Consider the following 25539-nt stretch of genomic DNA (forward strand, 5'->3'; position numbering starts at 1 on the left):
AATTCACAAAAATCCGCGGAAAATTAGAAAAATTAAATAAACTTTACGAAAATATTAATTTTATATAACTGTGAATTGTTTGAAATAACTGTCAGAGATTGACAGAATGCGCGCTGCAAATTCATAGTTAAGACGGGACAACGTCTGTCGGGTCAGCTAGTGTTACAGAAACTTAAGTGATCTCACTAACAGCACCATCAAAAATAACATCAATTAACGATTGAAAAGGTGTGGCATCGATTCTCCTTAGCCAGGCGTTTCAAACATTTATTAGCCATCACTAAATGTTACGTGCGTGATGTAGAATCGGCAATCGATTTTATCGTGAATATTTTGATCACTTTTTGTGATGTAACTTGGTGAAGTTAAAGTCCTGCGGTGGTTAATTCATAATTGTTAATATCTCATTCTTTCCCAGTGACCGTCATGGGCCGAGGTTCGTAACTCGTTAGTGAGTTGTCCTCAGCACGTTCGATTATTTTTCTAGGCTTGCGAGCGTTTGAAGCTCTCACTCAAAAGTCCGGTGTGTTTGTATAATCCGGCCCTTACCAGGCTAACAAGCGTAGTCAGGTTAAAAAAAAGTGGTTACATTATTTCGAGAGGAATGAAGCCTTTATATTCATCCAGGGCTTAGTCCGTTTGTCAGATTTTCATCTAAAATCATTAAGGTGCTTGTGTATTTACTAACTTACATCCAAATAACGGAAAGTTGTACAAACTTCCAATATTTTTCAATTTTATTTATTTATTTATACATAAGAGGCGTAGGGTCCATATAACCCGATTCTAGCCGGATTCCCTTTCATAATTTATGTAAAATCCAATCGTTATTAAACGATTTGTAGACCACACTCATGCATATTAGTACCTATATGTTGTGTCGAGTTTCTTTTCGGAAAGTTTCATCATTCATCACTGAGATCATCTTTCGTCAGTCGACACTCCATCTGGACCTACTAGCATCAGATGCAGAGGTCACTTTGCGTGTATAAAATAAGTAAATAACCTTTAGTCTGTAGAAGGACATTTACAAGTCAATCACAATGATAAATGATCGTTGAGTTGTCGTCAAACCCTAGGCCATGATGACAGTCCGCCGAGCCTATAGGTCGCATTATTAACATATTTGTGTAGGAGTGGACCAGCCGACCTTTGCGAAGGTCCGGTGCAATGTACCTTAACCGCCTGCCCATTTAGCTTTAAGTGGAAACAATAAATTAGGGTTGTCGCGATATAATGGTGCCACTGAGCAATCTAGGATAGAGGTCTTTAACCTATTCATTTCACAGTTTAATCCTCAAGAAGTATGTAGATACACGAGTAATATATATACCGGCATCATGTGTTCGAGTCAACCATATCGGGAATAAGTTTTAAATCCCGGCCTATTTATGACACATCCTTTTCTAAATGAGGTTTAAAAATAGTTTTTTTTACACGGTAGGCTTACCCTTGGCATTACCGACGACCATGGGCGACTGTTATCACTTACTGTCGATAATGTTAGAATGCGGCCATTATCGTCTGCCTTTGGAGGCAATAATAAAATCCACAGATGTTTCAAACAAAAACTCTCAATAACCTAGGTATTATACCCATCTAGCTTCGCATGGATCTTTACATGTAAGTGATCAGCTTGTTGCGGTATTTGGTACAGGTAGAAAAATTATTCAAGAAATATTTTCTCATAAAAATAATGATGGCAACCCTATTCGTAGATGATGTTGCCTTCGCATAAATTCTTTAAGAGACGACCGCAAAGGACAAACATCATAAAAAGCAACGAGTTTTTATATACGCGGCAGTCCGTTGGTCTGTTGTTCATTCTCAGAGGCACTTTAAATGGAATGTTTACCGAAAACCATGCTAAGTTAGTTTAGAGTAGCTTGTGTGTGTAACTGAGATATTCATACATGTGTGCACACCGTAAAGTACGTACAGTAAACCACAAAAGTAGCTGGACAAATTGAAAATTTCAAATAACCTTTAAACTTTCTTGTTCTTATCAGCAATAGTTTTCTCTTTACTGAAGTAAAGAGTTTACTTTAATTTGGATACAGAAAAAAGAGTATTTCGATTAGTTCGTATATATAAGCGTATTAAAGTTTTGAATTCGTTTAGCTATTCATGTGCCTAACTGTACTTATGCGAACAGACATTTTCCATGTGTAATTTCCATTCAATTTATTTTATAACTTTCATTGTATTACATTCATAGTAAATTTACGAAATATTGTCCTGATATCAACACACACACAGGAACGCGTATTACTCAATTCGTTTATGCATGAATCATTCAAACCCAATATGGTACATCGCTACTCGAGTACTCCATCTTTGTGATTCAATATTATGAAACTATACATCAAATTTCGTAGATTTTAGAAGGGAACATCGAATTACTGTTTACGATATAAATTCTATCATTACCTAGACTAGAGTATACGGATTTAGAAAGTAGAATTTGGTTAATAGTCCTCAAAGGGCTGACAAGGCGAATTTATTCTCATCTAATTCGTACTCTGCTGTTAAATATTGGAAATAACTATGCTAAAAATTACAATTCTGTTGAATTATCAGTGTAATTAGTCATCCAATTTACCTCATTTGGCCGTAATCTCCCGGTAAACATGCAGTTTGTCAAAATTCTACTCGTGGTCTACCAACCCCTTTTCTAACCGTTATGAAAAATCCAGATCACTTCTTTCGATCCATTGCGAAAAGGAACAAAGTATTTTTTGACGCTTTCAAGTTATTTATTGTGATAAGATGTTTCTTAGGATCGTTGGCAGAAATGGTCGTAAGTCAGTTTCTCCAAATTCCATTCATCCAACGTTTAGTTTTCTCAGGGAAAATTCCAATACCGCCGACCCTCAGGGGCGACTGAGCATTTACGTCGGAGTGACCAGTCTTACAAGTCTACAGACTTGCGCTATCATCTTTATAGGTTTAGAAATCTAAAGTTATAAGTCAACCTAGGTTTATTAATATAAATATTATAGCGAGAATAGTTTCACCTACTTAACTGGACTAGGTAAAGGCTACTCCTACAGAGGCAATTAACGCACACTAGTTATTCGATAAATGTAACAGTATAATGGAATACTTTTGTTTTTTCAAGTGTGCAAGTTGCGTGATTCATTGATACGAGGGCTGCCTGACCATAGATAAACAATAGTTATACATTATACTCCGTAAAACTCGGGATAGTACTCCGTGCGCTTGTTACCCTGAGAAATCATACAATAAATTATGTCTTATAATATCAGATAAATATACTGACTTGAATCTATTTAAAATTGTAACTCCGTAGTGTTTGAATGCTGCTGCTTGGCATCGGGAATATACGTTTAAACTGTATCTTAATAAGATCTGAATGCTGCTGCGTGGCGTCAAGAATAGATAAAAGTGAAGGAAAGACTAGATGGTCTTTACTTTGGAAGAGATCTATGTAGTACTAGGAGTAGTAGTGGCGAAAGGCGAAATTTTCCGAAAGGTAACCCGACACAACATGTAGGTACTAATATGCATAAATGCGGCCAGTAAACCATTCTGATGATAAATAGATTCTATATAAATTCTACTTAAAGGAAGCCGGTTGGAATCAGGTCATATGGACCTTTCGCCATTAAGCCATTATTTATGTTGTCTTTAAATGAAAACACGTACTCTACAGTTTCTAATAATAATGTTAAGTTATGAGAAACATAAACCCACAGCGACTCATTATTTTACTGCAGGTTACTCAACACGACATTATAATTTACAGCTCCGTATTTGAAAGGAAACATCTTGCTTATTAATGTTTAATGATGTGCAGCGTGGAAACGGATAGAGAACTATCGCGACAAATTTTTCGATTCCTTGAGTTGATACTTATTCGGAAACAAATAAAAAAATATGAAAGTCTTGATATAATAATAAAATAAATTTGCATCAAATATCCATTAAATAAAACATTAATTTTCAGTTTAAAGTCATAAAGCATCGCATGGTTAATATTTTTACTTTCCAAATTTCCGATCTCTATCTCTAAGACACGCAAAGGAACCATAAACATAAAACCAAACTTCTCAATTAAAATCACTGGATTAATTTTTATATATTGCGTACTGTTATTTGTTTAAGTCTGTAATTAGGTATTGCAATAGCCAGCTCGGCCTTGCGGTGGCACGACGTCACGAATCCATGGTGTTGCTATTCACTATCACTTTATATGCGACTTTCATATCAAATATCTCATGAATATATCTGACTTTCCGAATTTAAATTACGTGTATATTGTTTATTAATTATCATTCGCTTAAATAATGAAGGAAACTAGCGTGAAGAAACTTACATACCTCAGAATTTCTCTATAAGAATTTTGAGGGTATGTGAAGTCTACCAATCTGCACTAGGCTAGCGTGATAGACTAAATCCTCCCAGTAGAGGAAGCCCGCGTTCAGCACTAAGCAGTACATGATATATGACTGGGATTACCTATATTATCATTGGTGAAGGTACGACAGCTGTGGTAGAGCAAAAGCATAACGCGACGTCAAGACAACTAAAGCTTTTCTTTCAACTACATAACACAGAGCAGGCATTTTTATTTATTATTTAATGAAAGAGGATTATATTTGAGTCCAGTGTCATTAGATGCGGTTCAGTACAATGTAATGTCCCATACTATAAGTCCATATATTATGGTAGAGTTTCGTTTTCAATATATAAGATGTGGACGGTATTACTTCTGTTAATAGGCAGTTGTGTTGCTTAGTTTTACGCGAGTGACTTACTCGTCTTTTCATTCAAATATTCAAAATCAAAATATCCAACAATAAGTAGTATAAAGCCTCACAGATACAAGTTTTAAAACGATGTTATAATAGCAGGTAAACAACTTGAGCACATTATCGCGTGTCGAGAGATTTTTTGTACGTATGTGTAGCTACACTACCAGGTATATATATTATTTGCCAGTGTTTGGACTGATAATATTTAAAATAAAGACACCTATAAATTAAAAAATTGTCTGTGGTGTTAATTGAATAAATATTTTCAGTCAAGTTTGATTATTTTTAGTCAAGAGTTTTAAAGTTCATCTCTAATATATTCGATATAAGATACATGTCTTGTCTTGCGATAATCCGTGTAAAACTAATGTAGAAAAATTTCATAAAATCATACACGGAAAAATAAAGAGTTTTTTTAACAGTTCTCTGAATACTGTTAAACGATTTTAAAGCTCATAGTCAATTTGTACAATTAATTGACTCTACGAAATAACAAAAACTCGTTCTGGCAACTTTATAAAAAATGCAAATAGAAACAAATTCGCGATAGATCTTTTAGTTGCGTAGAATCAGTTCCAAAGTTTTCTCTCGCAGTGAAGCTTGGCAAAGGTCACGGATGGCGACGACCTATCAGAGATTTCCCGCATCCAGCTTTCCACAGAAATACTACATAAACACAATATCAATCGCAAACAATAGAGTTGCCAACACCGCTGGAGTTCCGAGTCTGTATGGAATTAATGATATAAAAAGGAAATAAATTCCTACTAGAATACTTCTGTTTTATTTGCTTAAAATTAGATATTTCATCAAGAACCGGTTAATGGGGGATAAAATTTGTCCAGATACAGTTTTAAATACGCGGCAAATATGTTAATATAATATCATATTATCATTTTAACATCATGAATATTTTTTGTAATTAGCCGTTATTTCTACAAAATCGCAAGTATTGTACAACTTTTAGTTGTTACAAAATGTAAAAACTAAAAGTTGTAGAGTCTTAAATGGTTTTATAAGAATATATCAAAATGAACATTATTATAATATTGTTTTTAAACGGTACGTTATAAATTAGTTAGAATATATTATCCTCGGAATTTCCACCACAGCGTTGGCAACACAATAAAACCGGACTCACCGTTTGCCCCACCGGGCTTGCGTCGCGCGAAATTGCGCGTCGCGACCGGGCGCTCACTACGCCGCGGCCCGCCGACCGGAGCCGGTCGCCGCGTACGGTCCTCGTTCTCCGCATCATTCTCCGTAACGTTTTTCGTATTCTTCACTTCCTTCTCCAGTTCTTTGCGAAGTTTGAATTTGGAACCGCCGCGCCGCGTTGTGTATCGGCTGGTGCTAGTGATGGGGCTCTCTGAGGGCACTATGTCCGTTGTCTCTGGAGGAGCTGTCGCCTTCGTGCGGCGAAGGAAGCTGCGCTTCGGAGCCTGTGGAAGAAGATCTATGGTCAGTATAATTTTGTCAATGATGCGATGTGATTGGAATGTGTTAATCGTTTGCCGTGATCTACCGCAAGTGTTTAGAGGAAAATAAATATGTGTCGATAGATTTTTCTAGGTTCCACAAGTATTTAACTAGCAACATATTTATATTCATTCATTTTAGTAATCAAATTCGATTCGATTATCTCCTTTATCAACATTTGCGGTCGTTCATACCAATTTATATTAATAATAATTATAAACAATACTTTAAATTACAATAATAATCATTATAATAAATAAAGTAATTCTAAAATAAATGCATTATACTTATTAACATTTCTTTATCATCCTTAACATCAGACTGTAACTGATAAAATACGAAATATTTAAATCTAGAATCGTTGAGTACAATAACAATGTTGCTACCTATTTTAAATTTATTAGTGTAAGTGTAAGATTGTTTCCCACGGTAATATCGATTAATGATATAATCGATTAATTATATATCCGATTATGGTATTCTTGTTTGCATGCGCGAAAATGTGTAAATATAATTTTAATATGTTTACTGACACTAAATATTTATGTACCGTTGGCTTTCACGATGATATTATTTAAATAACTTTCGAAATTTAAATGAGAATAATAATTAGTAAAAGTATGCGTTTCAAAAGATAATATAAATTAACTCTACCGACTTACCAATATAAGATAAGAAATTGTAATATATCGAAATGAATTTTAGATTCTTTATAGAAACTCGTTTTACTAAATAAAGAGAAATTAATTTGGAAATGTTGTCAAGTTGTCGGTGGAAACTTGTCGTGGGTAATTGCTTTAATTAAGCTCTGAAAATCGGGAGTGTGTTCTCGTATAAACTTTGAATGATGATGACTGCTCGGTGTTTGGTCAAAATATTCATTAATTATATATAATGATCTAACATGATCCTAAATATAATTCGTAATTTTCCTCTCCATTTTCTTACACTGTATTAGAGATACTAGAAATTGAATGAATAACATTTATTACTTTTCAAAACGAAAAATTTTGTCTATTTTACTTTATTTAAAACTATATTAAGCATGACATGATAATGAACTCGTACTTAACTCATCAAGAAACAAAACTAAATTCTGCGTCAATGGGTGCATTAGTACAGGAAGAAAAGACATAAACGCGTTTGGGTTCTCTATTAAAATATTTACGGATCCTCAATGCGCTTGACATTGGTCAACACCACGCTGCCGTTTCCGCTTGGTTGATTACAAATAATTACAAATTAGATACGTTATTGAATTTAAAAACCCACATCGTATTACAACAACGTCTCAAACTGCCGCCATGATTGCCGCGTACTTGCCAATAATACTGCGGTCGATACTGTGGTTTGTAACTATTTTTAATCAAAAAACGTAAACATTGTGTATTTGTTCGAACGGACTGGAGGTCATGAATCTAAGGTTACAATAAATAAGTCCATGTTGGTTACAATTACGTATTACCAAGAATAAGAATTTATATTTCTATGCTAAGATTGTCGGGAATAAAAGGATCATAAAAACAATCAAATATAAAGTGTCTTTTGAACAAAATGTTGGTTTACTATGTTAACGTTAATCACTTCTTTATACAATTTAATTCAGAATCTCAAGGTTTATAGGCTTTTCACAAGCTCTTTAAACATTTTGTTAACGTTTATAAGAAATTTTAGTAGTCATAAATATTCCCATATCATTTGCATATGAAATAAAGTAAAAAAAAAATACTAATTATTTCATTCTAATCTCTCCGCAGATGGTGTTTACGCAATAAGAATAGCCATTGATGTATGCAAATATTTTTTGTAGTTTAGTAATCAAGTTTCTACATTTTTATGGAAACCTGTTTTAGGCAAGGGCGACTTTACGAGATTCATATTTGTTCATTTGTTTGTAAAATTTATGATGAAATATTTAATTTGTATCTACATTTCATAACAATATTATGTTGGAAGCGGAAATTTAAAGGTTTAATGTTAATTACTTCGGATATCGATAAAATTAATGTCACTGTAATTTTTTTTTTTAACTAAGTACATTCCAAATTCAAATTTCGTAAAACGTATTAATAAAAAAATAATATCTATCGATATTCAAATTGTATTAAATTTCGAATCAATTGCAGAGTGTAAAAATGTTAATGGTTTGGATTCATTCATTCGTAATTATTATGAATTAGTTTCGTGCATATTTTAATCCCAAATCCAATTGAATGATAATTGCCTTTAATTAAAATTAATTACCTTTTAATAATAATTAAAATATTTCAATTAAGTTTTATTTCATAAAAAGTTACATTTTCAAGACGAAAAATGAATTATGAAGATTATTATTTAAATATTTCAATTAAGTATTTTTTATAAAAGTAAAAGTTTGAGAATGAATCATAAAGTGAAATTGATATTAATAATCATAAGCAAAATAAACTTGTAACGTGCAGACCGACAAGCACGCTCTGATGGCCGACAAAATACGCGTGACGCGACTGACGATGTGCTCATGAGCGGAGCGACTAGCGATTATACACAATAAGAAAATTATATTAACGAAGACTTCAAATAAATATTCTTATTAAATTAAATTGAAGGTTTACTTAAATTAAAATACAGCAAGTAAATATAATTAAAATATTTTAACTTTAATATTAGTTGAAAAATTGTGTTATGTTAACTTTAGCGCCAAGTACACCAAACATCAATAATTATTACTTAAGAATCAAATAAGCAAAAAAGTACAAAAAATATTCGCCTAGGCAAAGACTTTCCTTCGTAAACGGTCATCAACATTTTTCCTGTAAGCCGACATCCGCTCACCTACGTAACACAGCCTCGACATTAATCGAGATGTGAAACATACATCGCAATCTTAAACATTCCAAAATTCCAAACAGGTTTATTATAATGATAAAATGTCTGTTAATCACGTATACCGGTGTCTGATTCATCTAGATTTATCTAGTGTTTATTTTGAGTGGTTATGTAATAAATGCAAAAGAAATTGTGCAATGTTTGAAGATGTCCAACATTTAAAAAAAATATTTTGAGGTTAGATTTTTTTTATTTATATCAAAAGCAAAATGAATAAGACTAAATTACTGGCTGCATTATTATGAATTTATTTAAAAACAATATATACTTATACCAACTATAGGTACTCGCGATTCTCAAATCAATTACAAATACCTAACCTCAATAAATTTAACAAGGCGTTAGGCGTACCCTGATGAAATACCTTAAACATTGACGTAAACGTGGGATGTATTGTAAAACTCATAATCTCATAATAGCCTGTAGGTGTGGCAATACTAACCAAAAATGGCCCGCATGCCCGTCCGATGACATGTTTGTGTCGTAAAATAACTTGTCAATGCTGTCCGTTGACCCTTTTTTCATTTTTTTTCTTTAAAAAGTATTTATGTCTCAAATGTATGTCTCAAACTGGCAAAATTTTGTTCTTTTTTTAAATAAAAAATAAAGCTCAATAAACAAAGTAGTTGTTTTTTTCGATGACAGTATTTTTATACAATTTTAATAAAAGGAATAATTAAAAGACGACATTAACCTTGTAAGGCCATATTTTATTTTTTCTTTACGTGTTATTGTGTATTCTGAGTACAAAGTATTCATACACAATATTATTAAACAATATTCAGACTTAAGTACTGGTCTTAATGATTACTAATTCCTAATGATTTGTCTTCAAATAATTACGGGTAGGCATTGGAAATTTCAATATTTATGAGGTGACATTTTAACAATATTAAATTTACAATATAATATTGTACAAATGGCGCTTATGTCAGACCTTACTGAATTAACTTATGGTTGTTGTAAGAACAATTATTTTTAAATTTCTGAATCTTAAATAGAGACCCGTTGATATTAGCATCAACAAAATATTAGTTAATATTCCAATTTCCCAGCGATTGAACTGAATTTGAGCTCTATGAAAGAATGAAAACTGTTCCAATTCGCTCAAAGCATTCTCCGCAAAGAAAGCATGATCTACATTCGTAGTTTACATTGTCACAATAATTAGACACGATACAATGTTGTACAACGTACCGCTCTACTTCTCGACGAGTGCATCGTCTTTCATCACGATTACAACTAGCTATTAGTTCTAAACTATTAATTTTAATGTTTACGCCATTTGTGTAACACATGTTTATTTTTTCAAAAAGTTATGTTTCGTTTTCTTGAAATTTAAATATTAAAAGAACGATTGGAGAACTTAATTCTGAGTACTATAATTTACGACAATAAAAAATACAGATGAGGCAATTTATTTTTTACAACAATGTATATTGGAATTTTAAGTACCACATGAGATTAAGCATCCTATACTATACATTTTTTAAGTAGCCTCCTTATTCATACAGTAACCAGATTACAATGTGTATGGACATGGCTCAACATTTGTACTCAAGGTGATCGACTCTTCGCCAAGCTTCTCTCTTGTATGGCATTCATTAGGTACCTGGCAATTATAATAATTTTAATACTACCGCCTACGCTGCCCTTGAGTCTGCCGAAGATTCTGTAATGTGTGTTTAAATTGGGCTCTATTTCCATTAGGTTGGCAGCATTGTCATCTTAGTGTCATAGTATGATTTATAGATGGCGGTAATTATTAGCATACAGACAAAAAATATACAGCCAAGAATTTGAAGTCTTGAGTATTCGTGTAATATTATAGTTTGTATTATGTTAAACAATAAACTCCATATTTAAACGTACAATTTACAACAACAATGAATTTATTAAACCGTTATCGTATAAATGTGATACAAGCGTATTTTAAAACCGCTTTTTGAACACAATAGTGTTATTTTAGTATTTAACGGCGCAAGAGGAAAAACCGAGGTTTATCGATCCGTGTTAAAATTCTGTCTGTGTGTATTGTAAGGCAATTACATTGTTATTCTAGGTCCGTTGTGACCTTTAACTGGATGCTGGCGGTTGAATGAATAAATTCAAACACGTTACATGTGTTTGTGACGAGTGCCATTTTGCAACTAAATATGTCTTACTATACTAATCGGTTAGTTTACGTTCAATAGGGCTGGCTTCATGTTCCTAAAATATTGCGTACTGCAAAGCATTTAAAGCCATGAAGAGCTGAACAGTTTCTCAACAGCACTCAGTGTGTTTTATGAGTTTGGCTGCTTATAAGCAAAAACTATTTACATTATGCCAACTTAACGCAAAATATAAGCGTTACAAAAACGGTATTTTACGTTTTATTATTGTTTTTGTTATTGTAAAAACACACGGATATCGTTTCGCAAATTAAAAACGTTACTTTGCAGAATTAATAATATTTAAGATGGATTAGAAATAAATTACCCAGGACGATACCTACAACAAGAACATAACAACGCCTGGATTTCATTATTATATTTTCCGCATTATATGACCGACTTTTCTAAATTACTGTTTTCAAACCATGAAATGTCCTCCTTGATCCATGTTTTAATCCTAGCTATGTGCAAATTATCCTTATAAAATCCCATATACGACGAATGAGCAAACAAGTCAGCCATGACTGACATGAGGAGCGGCATTCCACCAGCCTCAATTAGGACCACAAGGGCGACGGGTAACGTAAAAAATATTTGCGAATCTCACGTGCGTTTTATTTTAAAGCTATTTTAATTTAATCGATCGTTGTTTTTATTTAAATTTATTTTGCATAATTAAGGACGAATGTTAGTACTTCCTCGTGTTGTAAAACCATTGAGACGTCATGTTGGTAGCCCTGTGGGCGGATTTGAATTTGGAACTCATGTTTGTTTGGCATTGAGCCAGTGAGATCTTAATAGATGGTAAATAGGTTTTCGTTGTATGACAGATTATGTAAGAAGAGTTAGAAACTATAGTAGAGAAACAGTAGCTTCCATAATTTATTATTACGCCTCCCCACTGGATATTAGACAGAGACGTATGTCACAATATTTTTTTAATAGTATTTAGATTCCAACAATCATGTAAGCTTGTAATATTCGAAATAAATCCAACTCCGAACAACACATAGATTCCTATCACTTTTTATCTGAAGAATATTATTAAGATAACCATTAAAATGTCGAATCTCAGGAATTAAAAATCATTACACGTTTCGTCAAAAACATGTTAAATTGCGCAAAAACATTTGTACACGTGACCGAGCGGTTTGACCGTGGAGCGGAGTAACACGCACCTCTGTTTAATATTTAAACTCTTTGTCCTTCATAACTGCGTGGTGTAATCGGATTTGTCAATAGTTTTATTTTTCTTATGTATGTTGTAATTTGTATTTATTGAATGGTTTTTGTGAATGAGTTGTAGTATTAGCTATTTTGTATTTATAAGTTCTGCTTGTATTAAACATCAACGTATGAGGAGAATATCATGCGAACTAACAATTAGTCAAACCTATTTTGCTTTTATGATGTAGAGACTTAAAACAAAGAAACATTACGCTATTATCTCAGAAAGGGTAGGCAGGGTTGCAACCATTGATTTCACCAAGTGTTTTCTTGTTCAATTAAATTCGGGAAAATATTTTAATATTTATGACAACAGTATGACCCCTATTTCATGGGACTTGACTAGCTAGCGAAATGTGGGCGTATCACACCTCTGCCTACCCCTAAAATGGGAAAAGGCAAGATGCTTTATATGTAAATATTTTATATACCTATACAGCTTAAATTTGTAAAGCTTTAACTGGCTTTACTAGTAAAAAAGTAATAATCATATATTTGAAGAAAATGGTATCAGAACCTTATATTGGAAACGAGAATCGAGCGTGATTGGTGTTAAGCAATGGGTGCAGGTTTGATAGATTATGAGGGTAAAAAATCCAGTTACATTCCATGCCGCACGCAGATTGAAGTGTTCGTTGATGGGATTGCATCATAAATTGTAGAAAAGCTTTTAAAATTAAAATAAAGGTATAAAAGTTGAAAAGTTACTTTCGTTTTTGTAGAGAGATGGTAACAATTTGTAAATTAATTATATTATATTTAAAAGTATTTAATTAACCCTTTGTATGGTAATTTTGAGTGTTGGCAAAATTTTTAGCAGAACTCCTTAGCCCTACAAGAAAAAATAGAGGCTATTTATTTTATTAAATTAATTGATTATCTACTAAATTGGTAGAACAAGTATTCTGATTAACCTGTACAAATGGAAATAGGCTAGCAACATTTATTATGTAATGACGTCTACTAATGATTATAGGAAGAGTTTGTAAAGGGTATACATTCCTTTCCACGACTACTTTCTAACGATAGTTGCAGATGAGGCTTGTCGCAATCTGCATATACTTTAGCTTACTCCGGCCCACTCTGGTTAAGGCTGCCATACGTTCTAGTTTCACAGGATTTGTCTTAGTTTGAATTTCGAACGACTTTGTACACAAAACAAGAATTTAAAATTTGGAATCATTTATTTATTTTTAAAAATCGAATGCAATGTCTTCTTTATTATACAAAATATTGACAGTGTCTAAGGAAATTCTATTTATGACAAACATTGTTTATTTGCTTCGGTTATTCGTATTTCGCTTTGTCCATAAGTAATGTAATTGATGGGTATCCTAAGTATTATCGCTCCGGTTTGCTCTAGGCTATTGACTCGTTATGCAATGTTTGGTCTGATCTTGAATGATATTTGCATAAGCGGCGTGCCTGGTGGCGAAACCAGGCAAACCGGGGGCAGTGAGTAGGTTACGTTAGGATGTTACTGTTGTAATTGTAATTGCAACGCGAGATATTATTTCTCTTAGATGAAAACTAAACTTCAATTTGTATGTTTTTTGACGTTGATGTTTTCTCTTACTGACTGAAGATTGATAATTCGTAAATAAGTAAAAAGGACTGTACTGTATTTTCGTTGAACAAGTTTTATGTTTTGACGAAAATTCTAGAATGTTTTGCGGACATTTTTTTGTATTTCCTATCTGCGTTGTTTAAATACAAGGTCATAATAAACTGCGGCGTATCTATGTATTTAAAATAAAAGCATACACAATGTTGAATCAATAACATTGATTTTTTTTAAAAATATTATTCGAAATTTAAAATTGATGAATAATTTACTGTAAGCCATTCGCAAATCACTTCCGCTTTTAATTTAGTCTTACTTAAGTAATGAAGTAATATTACGACGCTATTAGGTAATATGTAAATAATTAATGTGCTTTCTATTTAAGAGCTAGTAATAACTCAGCGATTGTCTAATGGGGAGCGGTGCTGACTATCGCGACGGAGGTCGCGGGGTCGATTCCACTCCTCTAGCACTATTAAACTTTAGTATTCCCGTCTATATAATATATTTATAGTTAACTAGCTCTTATTCGCCGCTTCGCCTGCGTGAAGAAGTTTTCCGGGATAAAAGTCTTGCTTTATATTTTACTGGGATACAATGTAGCCTATAATCTTTCCAAGGTCTTAATCTATCTCCATAATAAATTTCATAAAAATACATTCAGTAGATTTTGAGAAAATCCATAACATACAGAGAGTTAATGGGACTTTTTAATATGTATATTAAAAATATCAATTAATTATTTATTATTATATTAGTTTATAATTTTGTACACATTGTAACAGATTAACAAGGATTGTCACATAAATATAAAATTAACATTTTTATAGCATCCGTTGTAGTGCCTAAAGCATTTTGTGTGATAATTTATTTGTGATTTAATGAGCAGTCGAAACACATTTCCTGTCAATACATTTTTTATTTCCTTCCAACAGGTTTTAGTTTCACATCAATCTGGGATAATTTATACATTATTTTATAATGAATAATATTGAAAAATACGTTATCTACTTCGTCTCAAACAAATTTTATTCAAACCATTAGCGAAAATGTAAAGATTATTATTTTATTTATAATGCATTTTAAATTATTATGTATTTTTTTTATTTCCTTCCAAACAGGATGTCAACTCAGACCACGTTGGCTAATATAATATTCACACGTTATGCAAAACAGACTTAAATTTGAACCGGTTTATATCTCATTAAAGTTTCAGCAAAAGTTTTTACATTCACTGTATCGTTTCCGTACTTTCTAAGTAACATTACCTCAATATGAACGTAATTATTATATAAAATTCCTTAAACTAGATTATGATAATTTACATTACTTTTAATGCTTTCCTTATAATAAAGAATCCTCAATATGCCGTCACCACGTAATTACCTCTGGCTATTAGTTATCACCAACGTGCATTGAATTGTTTATGTTTTAAAATCCTTAACTCACGAATAGTGAGAAAGTATTTGTCTTACTGTAAGATATTTAAAGGTTAGTAAATAACTTTCTAGTTCTTATACAGGCTATTGAAATAACGACTTTCTTGATTGATTGACAGCTATGTAAAACAAGTCAGATTTCTTTTTTATTATCGTGGAAATTGCTTTGACTTATCATAAACAGTAGTAACCATACAGAAGTTTGAATAATTGCGGTGCTCTATTGGCCTCGTCATATTTAAACATATGATGTTAAATCTCATAATCCCTTGTAATTAAATTCAGAACTTTTTTCTTCTAACAGAATTTTTCGATTCTCAATGTATACAGGATAAATCAATGAAAATTGGGTGAAATTTAGCTACCTTGCTACATTCAAGTACATATCTCTAAAACATGTTGTTTATGTTACTATTTGCGATCCATGTCCAAGATTGGTGCCAGTATTCACCGCATTCTGAATTCGCGTTGAGGCTTTGGACATTCTAAGTTTATCAGCGATGCAGGTGGGCGGACCTTTAGACAAAATCGAAGTAACAAGCTCAAGGACTATCGGTAGTTATAGGTAGTACTATTAGTTAATTGTACAGTGGCATTTGGAACAGAAATAAAAGGTATTGCCTGACTCGGTGGCATTGTTGTATTGAATTGTACAGTGGCATGCGTCGGCATAGTTGTATTGCGTGCGCTGTACAACTCTGTTCTCAAGTCCCGGGTCGGGTAAAATGATCTTGGTATTCTACTTAGTACCAGCTCTGATCCGTTTGAGACAAATGTGGCGATAACCTCGCCCCCTATCGCATTATGGGACGTAACACTTAGTGAAAAGTGGATGGCCTGGTGGCACCTCTTTTTACCCCTTCAGGGATAACGGTGTGAGTGTTTTGTTTTATAAAGCTATTGTAGAAACTATTTACAGCTTCGAAAAGAAACAACCAAATGATGTATAAGCATAGCCAAGAAATCTTTACTATTGGCTGGACTCATTTGTATTGCATTGAATCATAGTGACTGCTTTTTTTTATTGAACCTGCCTTTTAATAAAAACAAAACAAAAGTAGTTATTTCGATATACTTTATTATCTATTTTGAACGTTGCATTTTTTTTTGAAATACAAGAAGAATTTGAATTCTTCTAGTATCCAATTAAGTCTGAGTACTTAATCTAATATTCTAGTCGATATGTTTTCCGGTTCGTTTTCCATTGTTGCTATTGCATACCGGGTGCTAATAACTTGGTCATTCCGTCCTGCATACAAATATCAGATGCATATTTACCGCGCGTTTCAAATGCTAGCAGTTGACACTTTACTTCCTACTGTTAGGGTTGCTACACTGCACATAGGTTTTATATTGTTATTTGATTTTCGAAGAATAAAAAAAAACTTACATCCTTACTTTTCTTTAGAGGAAAAGTTTAATATTAAATATATATGTTTCTATTGATTAATTTGAAAGCTATGTTTTGATTCAGTGTTATAGACGCGTAGTACCATTAGTAACCAAATCGATTTTTTGTGTTACAAAATTTGTAATCATAATGTTAAAATATCAAAAGAGCCGAAAATTAGTGTAAAGTGTAAAAACAATTTGAATTGCAAATGAATTTCAGACGCACAAGTCTCAGCAAAAGCTAGTATGCATTATCAATTTGCATTATTTTCATTTTGGCAATCGGTACCGGCTTTTTTACTTCAAAAATGCGCCAAAAAGTAAAATACGGATTAACAGACTGTTTTCAGACGAGGCGATGCACATTCAAATAAAACTATTATAAGAAAGGATCGTAGTAATAAATACCTCAAAAAATGGGCGACATTATTTTCAAATAAAATAATATTCTAAACTTAATTGTATTAACTCATTTGTATATTATACCGTATGTTTCCTTTACTTCAATGAAAAAAAAACTAATTTCTCTTTCCGCTAATTACCATTTCTATAATTGTTGACAAATCTGGCAACACTACGACTGCGCTTACATTATGCAACACTAGGTGCGACATGACTCAACCGTAACCGCTTAACGAGTATTTATAGTTTTTCTTAACCTACTTTAGTTGTCTTGTTGGTGAAAAAACCATTTCATGTTTACCTACTTGTCTTTTTAACACGTAGTTGTAATTACGTCGTAACTACGCTATGCTATTATTGTATTCAAAATAATAAGCCGAGAATAATGATTTTAATATCTTAATTCTTTTTGGACTTGTTTAATAGAATTTCTGTTTTTATTTACCGGAGTGAGACGTACAATATATTATGTAAATATATTCTCAGTATAAATTAGGGAATAAAAACATATTCATATAAAAACATTTATGTATTATTATTTATTTATATTATATACTGTAATCAAATTTTAGTTTTGATGATATAATAAGCAAAAATGATACATTAATTGTATTCATTAAAAGGCAGACGAGAAAATAAAGTAACTAGAGTTAAGAAAGCTTTTATTATTTCAATTCTCAAAGTTTAGAAAAAGATTTTTCTGCAAAACTGACCTAGTTATATACAAAGTTAGCAGGAAACTATATTTTTTACGGTTGTTTATATCATATCGTGAAAGCCAACATGAGATATATTATAACTTACGTGCTAAGTAGACATATTGTAGTCATTTTAGTTGAGGTGTCGTATCATAAATATTTATCGCTTTATGTAATCCTTATGTAGATATTATGTTACTCAGTACTACAATATAATAGAAAACGTATTATTCAGCATTAACTAATTGATCTAAGTACTTAGTAATATTCTAGCGAAATTCGTAGCATATTGGGGCTATGATCTCGCAATCTATATCACATTAACATTTTATGTTTAAAGTATATTGTATAGCCATAAAACTAGCTGAATACATACAAAATTTCAAATCGCCTATAGATTACTTTTTTGATAACAATAATCGTTTTTCTTCATTTATATAAACTTTAAAAGTCTTATTATATTTTAGGTAATGAAAAATAATTTTGCGATAGAACCTAATAATATGTAGAGTTATAATTTTTTTAATCTATTTATCTACTTTTGTGCCAGATTGTATCAATGCAATGTATTACGTAGTACAAAATTCTGACAACTACTAAATTGGCATAGAATTTATCAAAATTAAATCCTAGTGTAATTTATTTAAATAACTCAAATATTTATGAGGCAATATCTATGCTATTGTAATATAAAGATAAGAACAATTGAGTATTTATAGCATTTGCATCTGCATATTTGTTAGGTACATAATAGTGTATAGAATTAAATAACATTTACATATTATAATCGCGGTTTTGGTGTCGATTGTCGGCCATGACAGTTATAATGCGCTATTTCAAGAATAATAATTACGTCAACATTGAAGATGTTTAAATCGTATTGTAATGTGTTTTAATACTGAAATCTACGAAAACAATTCGCTTGAAATTCTTTTAATATATATACTTAAGTATAATTATTTAGAGAACAAAATTATTGTTAAGTAGAGTTGGTATTATCATTATTATGAAGATCAAAGAAATTGTATACTAAGTTGTAATGCAATTTTTTTCGCACCAATTTTTTTGAAAAATCCTTTAAGTAGTTTTATTGAAATAATCTATTTATTAACTACATAAATATGTATTTCAGTGTTATTATTATAATTCAACTATCTTTATCCTATTTACTCTCGTAACGTATGCGTATACTTCCTTCCCTAAACATGAAAAGGAAGTTCAAACCTGATTGAGCGTTAAAAAACATCTCATTTGTGGTGAAAGAGGCAGAGGCTGGGACAGGAAGTGCGTAACTAGTTGTATTACGGTCAACATTTCACAAGATATATGTGCTAAAGAACTTGTGGCATGGTAACAGTTTTGTGACATACAGCCTAACGGGTTTATCCGAGAAGTATTCGTGCTTACTAGAAAAATTTGTTCTGCGGGTATTTGTCTATTTTAACTGTTAAGCATTATGCATGTTCAAGTAGGGGACATTGTGTTTATTTTGAGTGTTTAATATTTTGTAAGCTTACAATAAAAATGCGTTATGCGTGTATTCGTCGATATCATTACTTTGTCTATTTTAACTGTTAAGCATTGTGTTTGTTCTGAGTATTTGAATTATTGTGATTTATTAATATTTTGTAAATTTCACGTTTGTTCTGAATACTTGGTGTTTTTGAGTTAATATTTTTATTTTATTTGATATTAGAACTAATGTTAATTGAATTAAAATAAATTAATACTAGGGCAGTACATACAACTCATGTAACTTTAATATGGAATTTCATTAGTTATTTGAAATTTATGTGCTAAGTTTTATAGTATATAATTTTTTACTGTATTAAAGCTTTAATGTATCTTATGCCATTGAAGTTATTTTCTAAGTACGAAAAGTATGAAGTACAACGTTAGTAATTTGCGACCAGCGAAAGAAATCTTATTTTTTGGTATAACTATGCTCGCATAATTTTAGATACCAAGGTCTTGTAAAATATTTACTGTAAGTAGTCAGCCGCAAAAGTAGCTGAATAAATTTAAATTTTAATAACGTTTCTACACGTTAACTTCGACCGAAATATAGATTTTTCTCTATCTAGAATAAAGGAATCCCTCAAAGGATTTATTATAGTGAAGGAAAAACGAATTTTCCTAATGACAAAAGGCTTTTAATTTTTTTTTGAACTTTTAGATTTATTACTACTTACTTACTACTTTCGTGGCTGACTGTACAATAAGTACCTATATTAGTAATTCAAATGATATCTACAGATATATCATGTATTATTTTATCTATAGTTCTGTAGGGCACATGACTCAATACACTAGGCCAGTCGTACCAACCGCGCCTTAGTTGCCTAACCACTTCGGATCCGACGAAACAATTATGGAATCCTCTTTACCAGACTACCAAAGGACTGTACCTCTCCCGGTTTGTTTTAGAAGTTCTATATTGTAATTAGAAAGGTAAACTCGATCTCTTTAATGCATGTCATTTATTATACTACGTTTAATTATTTAGAAAGGTAAAAGATATTGCCTAATTACAAATTAGATATAGGGACCATAATTTCTGTCATTTTAATTGTATTTATTAAAGTAAAATATGTAATTGTTGTTCAAGTATTTAGGTATCTACGAAAATTTATTTATTCTAGAATGCTTGTGATAATAGACGAAAATCTAGCATTTAATTAAATATTATTTGTCGTTACCTAATTATATGCAAAGGTAGAATCGGTGTGCAGCCAGCATGTCAATTAAAAAGTTTCCACGAAATATTTAGCACAGACAAGTTTTTACGATTATATCAGAGTTATTTGGCGTGACAATACAAAAAACACTTGATTTTCACCATTTATAGTGTAAATATTGTCGGAGTGAATAGACCGGACGGACCGCTTTCTCTAGCGCAAATTGTCTATGATCCGATATTATCCAACGTTTGGTTTGTTGCGTAATCGGGTGTCTCATTTAAATAAAAAAGTTACGGCTTTCATTAAGCTTGGGACCAAATTATAGATTACATAATATTTCTTACGACGAATTATGTTATTACATTAATTATGCTATAAAATAGCGAACCTTATTAATACAGGTTAACAGAATATAAAATAAATGTTCAATTTATAATATTATTATTTTTTGTTACAGAATTGCGTCAGAAAAATGGACTATTTAAGCAGCATAGAAAATATAACGTGACCAGAACTACAAAGTGAAGAGACGAAATTCCGGTTGAGAAAAAAGAACAAGATGGCGCGTCGATTGAAAAATCAAGATGGCGGATCAAGATTTTGAAGACGTTTATTTAAGATGATGGAACTAAATAGAAAATAACGACTTTTTATGAGAATTGTATAATAAAACAAGTCAATTTGCGTGTTTACTTTATTATCCTCACACCTTAGTCCTTATCTTATAAATAATAGTTTATGTAAGGACAGAAAATATCAGCAAAGTTAGCAGTAACGTCTAGCTACTAATAAATCTAATCACAAGAATCTATTATTAAAATAAGCACGATTCGACTTTTTTTTTATCTTTATTTAAGGAGCTTGGTCGTTATTTGAAACTTAAAATTTGTTTGATGAACGAGCGTAGTGCAATTTATCATATAATAAGGATTTTTTAATCCAAAGATCAGATATTTATTGTTTTAAGACAAACGTAATTACTATTAGGCGTGAGAAGAGAATCCTGCTCACTCGAAAATAAAGAAATAAGTTTGTATATTTTTGTCCCCAATTCTATTTTCAAATTGCTGGCTCACTATTACACAGTCCTATGCAATTTTTTATGTATGTTAAACAATGAGATTTGGACTTTTCATGTTAGTAAAATTTTGAAAAGCCATAATTCATGATTCTTCCTTCATTTGTCATTTTATTTTACTTTCGGGGTTATTGGATGTTTTCCTAAGAAGAGTAAAAGATGTAGTCATGTGATATATCTATTTCGTGCAAGATATATAAATTAGAACCTTGTAATAGTAAGCGAGCGAAATGTAATGACATTTGCCGCCATTTTGCATGAAATGCAAAACAAATTGTATGTAAAGAAACTTTTGCAACAAAAGAACGAATCAGTGGAAAGCATTTAATCTGCTGTTAGGAAAGAGTCTTCCTTGCAATCTGGTCACGCGACGCTAGTATCCATCTACGTTAGATATGACCGACTGTATATAGAGCTATTTATTTAATAAAAATAGAAAATACACCTCTGTGTCTAATGTAGCGTGAACAGGTATAAACTACGAGATCTTGATTAAATTCTTAGGTTAGGGAGCAGTTTTTCTAACAGAATTTCTGTAGGATTCCTCAGAGTTTTGACGTCTGATACTTAGTTAGTCTTAAAACTAAGACATATTTTCTACTATATGTAAGAGCAAATGTGCTATATCTCATCATCATAATCATCATCGGCCCTGTATAAAATACTGTCCCACTGTTGGGCACGGGCCTTCTCTACTACTGAGATGGCTTAGGCCTTAGTCCACCACGTTGGCCTAGTGCGAATTGGAAGACTTCACACACCTTCGAAATTTCTATAAACTATACCAACCAATCTTATATTCCAATTAAGATAATGATAAAGAATATGAAGAGACTTCTTTTTAAATTATATTGAGAAGACTAAAGAAAACCTTAATATTGAAATTACTATAATGGGATAAGTATTAATCCGGTTTTGTAGTTATTTAAGCGGAAACATTAAATGCAAATGACTCCCTGGTGTAAGCGGAAATCATCCTTAATGACTTGTATATGGCGTATGGTAATAAACGCAGTACATGCTGCTTGAGTATACATAAACAACTTACTCTTAAGTATTTTTAAATAGTATTAATTTTATAATGATTAAATATAATTATACTAAAGTAGCGAGTGGAACGAACTGACAATGGTTTAGTATCTCAGGTTCTATTCCAGAGAACACAACTCTAACTTTTCGAGGTTAGGTGTCTTTATCATTATATATTTATAAAGTACATATAGAACCTGCATGCATTAAGCACATATTCGTATCATGATAAGGGACGATCCTATCGCCATATCGAGCACAAATTCCTCACTCCGAACTGATACTGTGATGAAAAACTTAATATCACTGCCTGACTCGAGATTCAAACCTAACACCTTAGAACAAATACTATGTAATAGCATATATTTTCGCGACTATTATAGGAACATGACGCTGAGCTCTTATTCGTCTTCTAATAAAAGGTAAGATTATCGCCATATCGAACATATATTCTGACAACTGAGGTGTATAACACGAATAGAAATATACACGAGAAGTTATTTCGGTACAAAACAATTTATAAAATGATGCTTTCGATTTTGAGTGATAGAAATTATAATCAAATTTATCATACAAGTGAAATCTAACCAGAGGAAAGAAAGTGTACAAACTATTATATTTTACTAGCTTTTTCCAGCAGCTTCGCCTGTGTGTTAAAGGTTTTCTGGGATAAAAAATAGCCTATAGCACTTAGGATCCTATTAGTGAAATTGATTTAGTTGTTCCTGAGATTAGTGCGTTCCAACAAACAAACTCATCAGCTTCATATATTAGTATATAGCAACACAATTTCAACCGACCGGACACTCTCACAGTTTCTAACATAATTATCGAAAGTGTCGATAAAATACACGCAATTTTTTATTGATTTCTATATTAAACTATTATAGATAATTCAAGTTCTATTTTACCTCTGCAAATTGTATTTTCCAATAGGAGTGGTAAACAATGCTTGCAAAACAACGCTTTTGACATTACTACCTAGCCGCTCGTTATTTACTTATTACGGAGAGTAACAAAAAGTTTTATATTCAAATTATATGTCTAAGATGGTAACAACAAAAGGAAAATTAGCGGGATCAATCTATTTTAGGGTAAAATCTATACTAATATTATAAAGACGAAGAGTTTTGGAGTTTGTAGACTAATCTCTGGAACCACTGAACTGATTTTGAAAATTCTTTTTCTTATAGGAAGCTGCATTACTTTTGAGTGCTTTTGAAAAGCTTTGTCACGCGGACAGAGCCGCAGGCAAAAACTAGTAAAATATAAAATTAAATAACATGTAAATGATAAATATGTAAATGATGTGAAGATTAATTGTTTATCTTAATGTACAACGAGCCTTAGCAATGTCGGATAATCCTTAAGATTTATTTATAGATGCTATTTGATCATTATCTTTCTCATAAAAGGCAGGCAAATATATAAATTATTGTAATTCAAGAAGTATCTTTCCACGTTTGTTGGCTATATATTACATACTTATTTTAAATAAATGGCTAACTTATGTGCAAGATTTTTTTCACAATTCAATGCTAGGGTACTCATGGACTATTATAGAACAGTAGGACTTGGGATCAAATCCCAGTCTAAGTAACACTTTGCGTAGCTTTTTATAACAATTTGTTTGGATTAAAAATAAAAAATTCTTAAATTAAATTGGGATTTCTAAAGATCTCCTCTAGCGATAGGGCAGTCCTTTGTACACCATAGATGTAAGAAAATGTATTAATCTTGTTTGTTGCATGTAATAATAGTTAAAATAAAGAGTATTGTATTGCTTTGTATTGTATTGCTTTAAAACATAGTTGACAAAATGTAGCATGATAAATCTATTTAAACATCAAAGTTATAGACTCCTCAATAATTAAGAAATCCAATGATGCAAACTTTACGGTCGATTTTCCACAATTTTTATATCAGCAAGTGGATAGACGCTAATTTTGTGTAAACTAGGTTTAGGCTAAGGTAAATTTTGTGAAGTGAAGGGCGCTGCGCCGACGCAGTCCAGTTTGGCGTACGATCATTATGTTGGATTAAGCAATCCGCGCAAAAACTGATTTGAATGATTAATTTAACATATATGGCATCTAGCCTAGTAGATATGTAATGAAGACTTTAACCGCAAATTATAGTTTATAACCTCTTGAACTAGCTGCATACATTTAATTGAGGCTATTTATTTGCCTTATGATTAACACCTCCCCATAAACATTAACAATACAACTTTAAATTAAATGTAATTCATTACGTTCGTAGTGTCTGTCCTAATGACCTTCAGACGAAAGATAGTCTTTGCTTATTGCTTAGCAACAAAAACAGATAGAAGTAGTGGCTTCTATTAAAAAGAATTCTTCCATGTAAGGACCTTCCACGACGTTAAAACTTTATAAATTAAGTAAAAATACTTTTTTACGAATACAAGCACTAATTCAACATTAACTAAAAAAATAGGCAATAAATTATTATGTTTTAAGTACTAGTGGTAGTTGATTTGACACTTGATAATAATATTTTGTCTATTGTTTCTGCAATAAATTGGATTTGTAAAACTTCTTTTTATATAAATAAATATTTCTTAAACGGATATTTTTTTTTATTTCTTATATCTCTATTCTGCTTCCAAGTTTGAAATATTTCCTACTTAAGTGAAGATAAAGGAGTATTGCATTTGAATTTAGAACGCAAAAAACGTTTAAAATGGCGTTCAATCAATCCTCTAATGACCGATTGAATCTATTGTCA

At 31.7% G+C, this 25539-nt stretch overlaps 1 protein-coding gene and 1 long non-coding RNA gene across 2 annotated transcripts in view; one reads left to right on the forward strand and one right to left on the reverse strand.

The window, feature by feature from the left end:
- LOC115446554 (mucin-5AC) overlaps nucleotides 1-25539 on the reverse strand; it is a 114127-nt gene that overhangs the window by 11319 nt on the left and 77269 nt on the right. The window contains exon 20 of the mRNA XM_030173251.1: nucleotides 5920-6220. Within this exon, the coding sequence (XP_030029111.1) occupies nucleotides 5920-6220 (301 nt within the window). The remainder of the gene's footprint in view (nucleotides 1-5919; nucleotides 6221-25539) is intronic.
- LOC115446556 lies at nucleotides 6074-25381 on the forward strand. Its single transcript, XR_003938932.2, has 2 exons — nucleotides 6074-6239; nucleotides 21142-25381. It is a non-coding gene; the product is annotated as an uncharacterized LOC115446556 (long non-coding RNA).

The sequence above is a fragment of the Manduca sexta genome, chromosome 14 (genome assembly GCF_014839805.1).
Source record: "Manduca sexta isolate Smith_Timp_Sample1 chromosome 14, JHU_Msex_v1.0, whole genome shotgun sequence".
NCBI lineage: Eukaryota > Metazoa > Arthropoda > Insecta > Lepidoptera > Sphingidae > Manduca > Manduca sexta.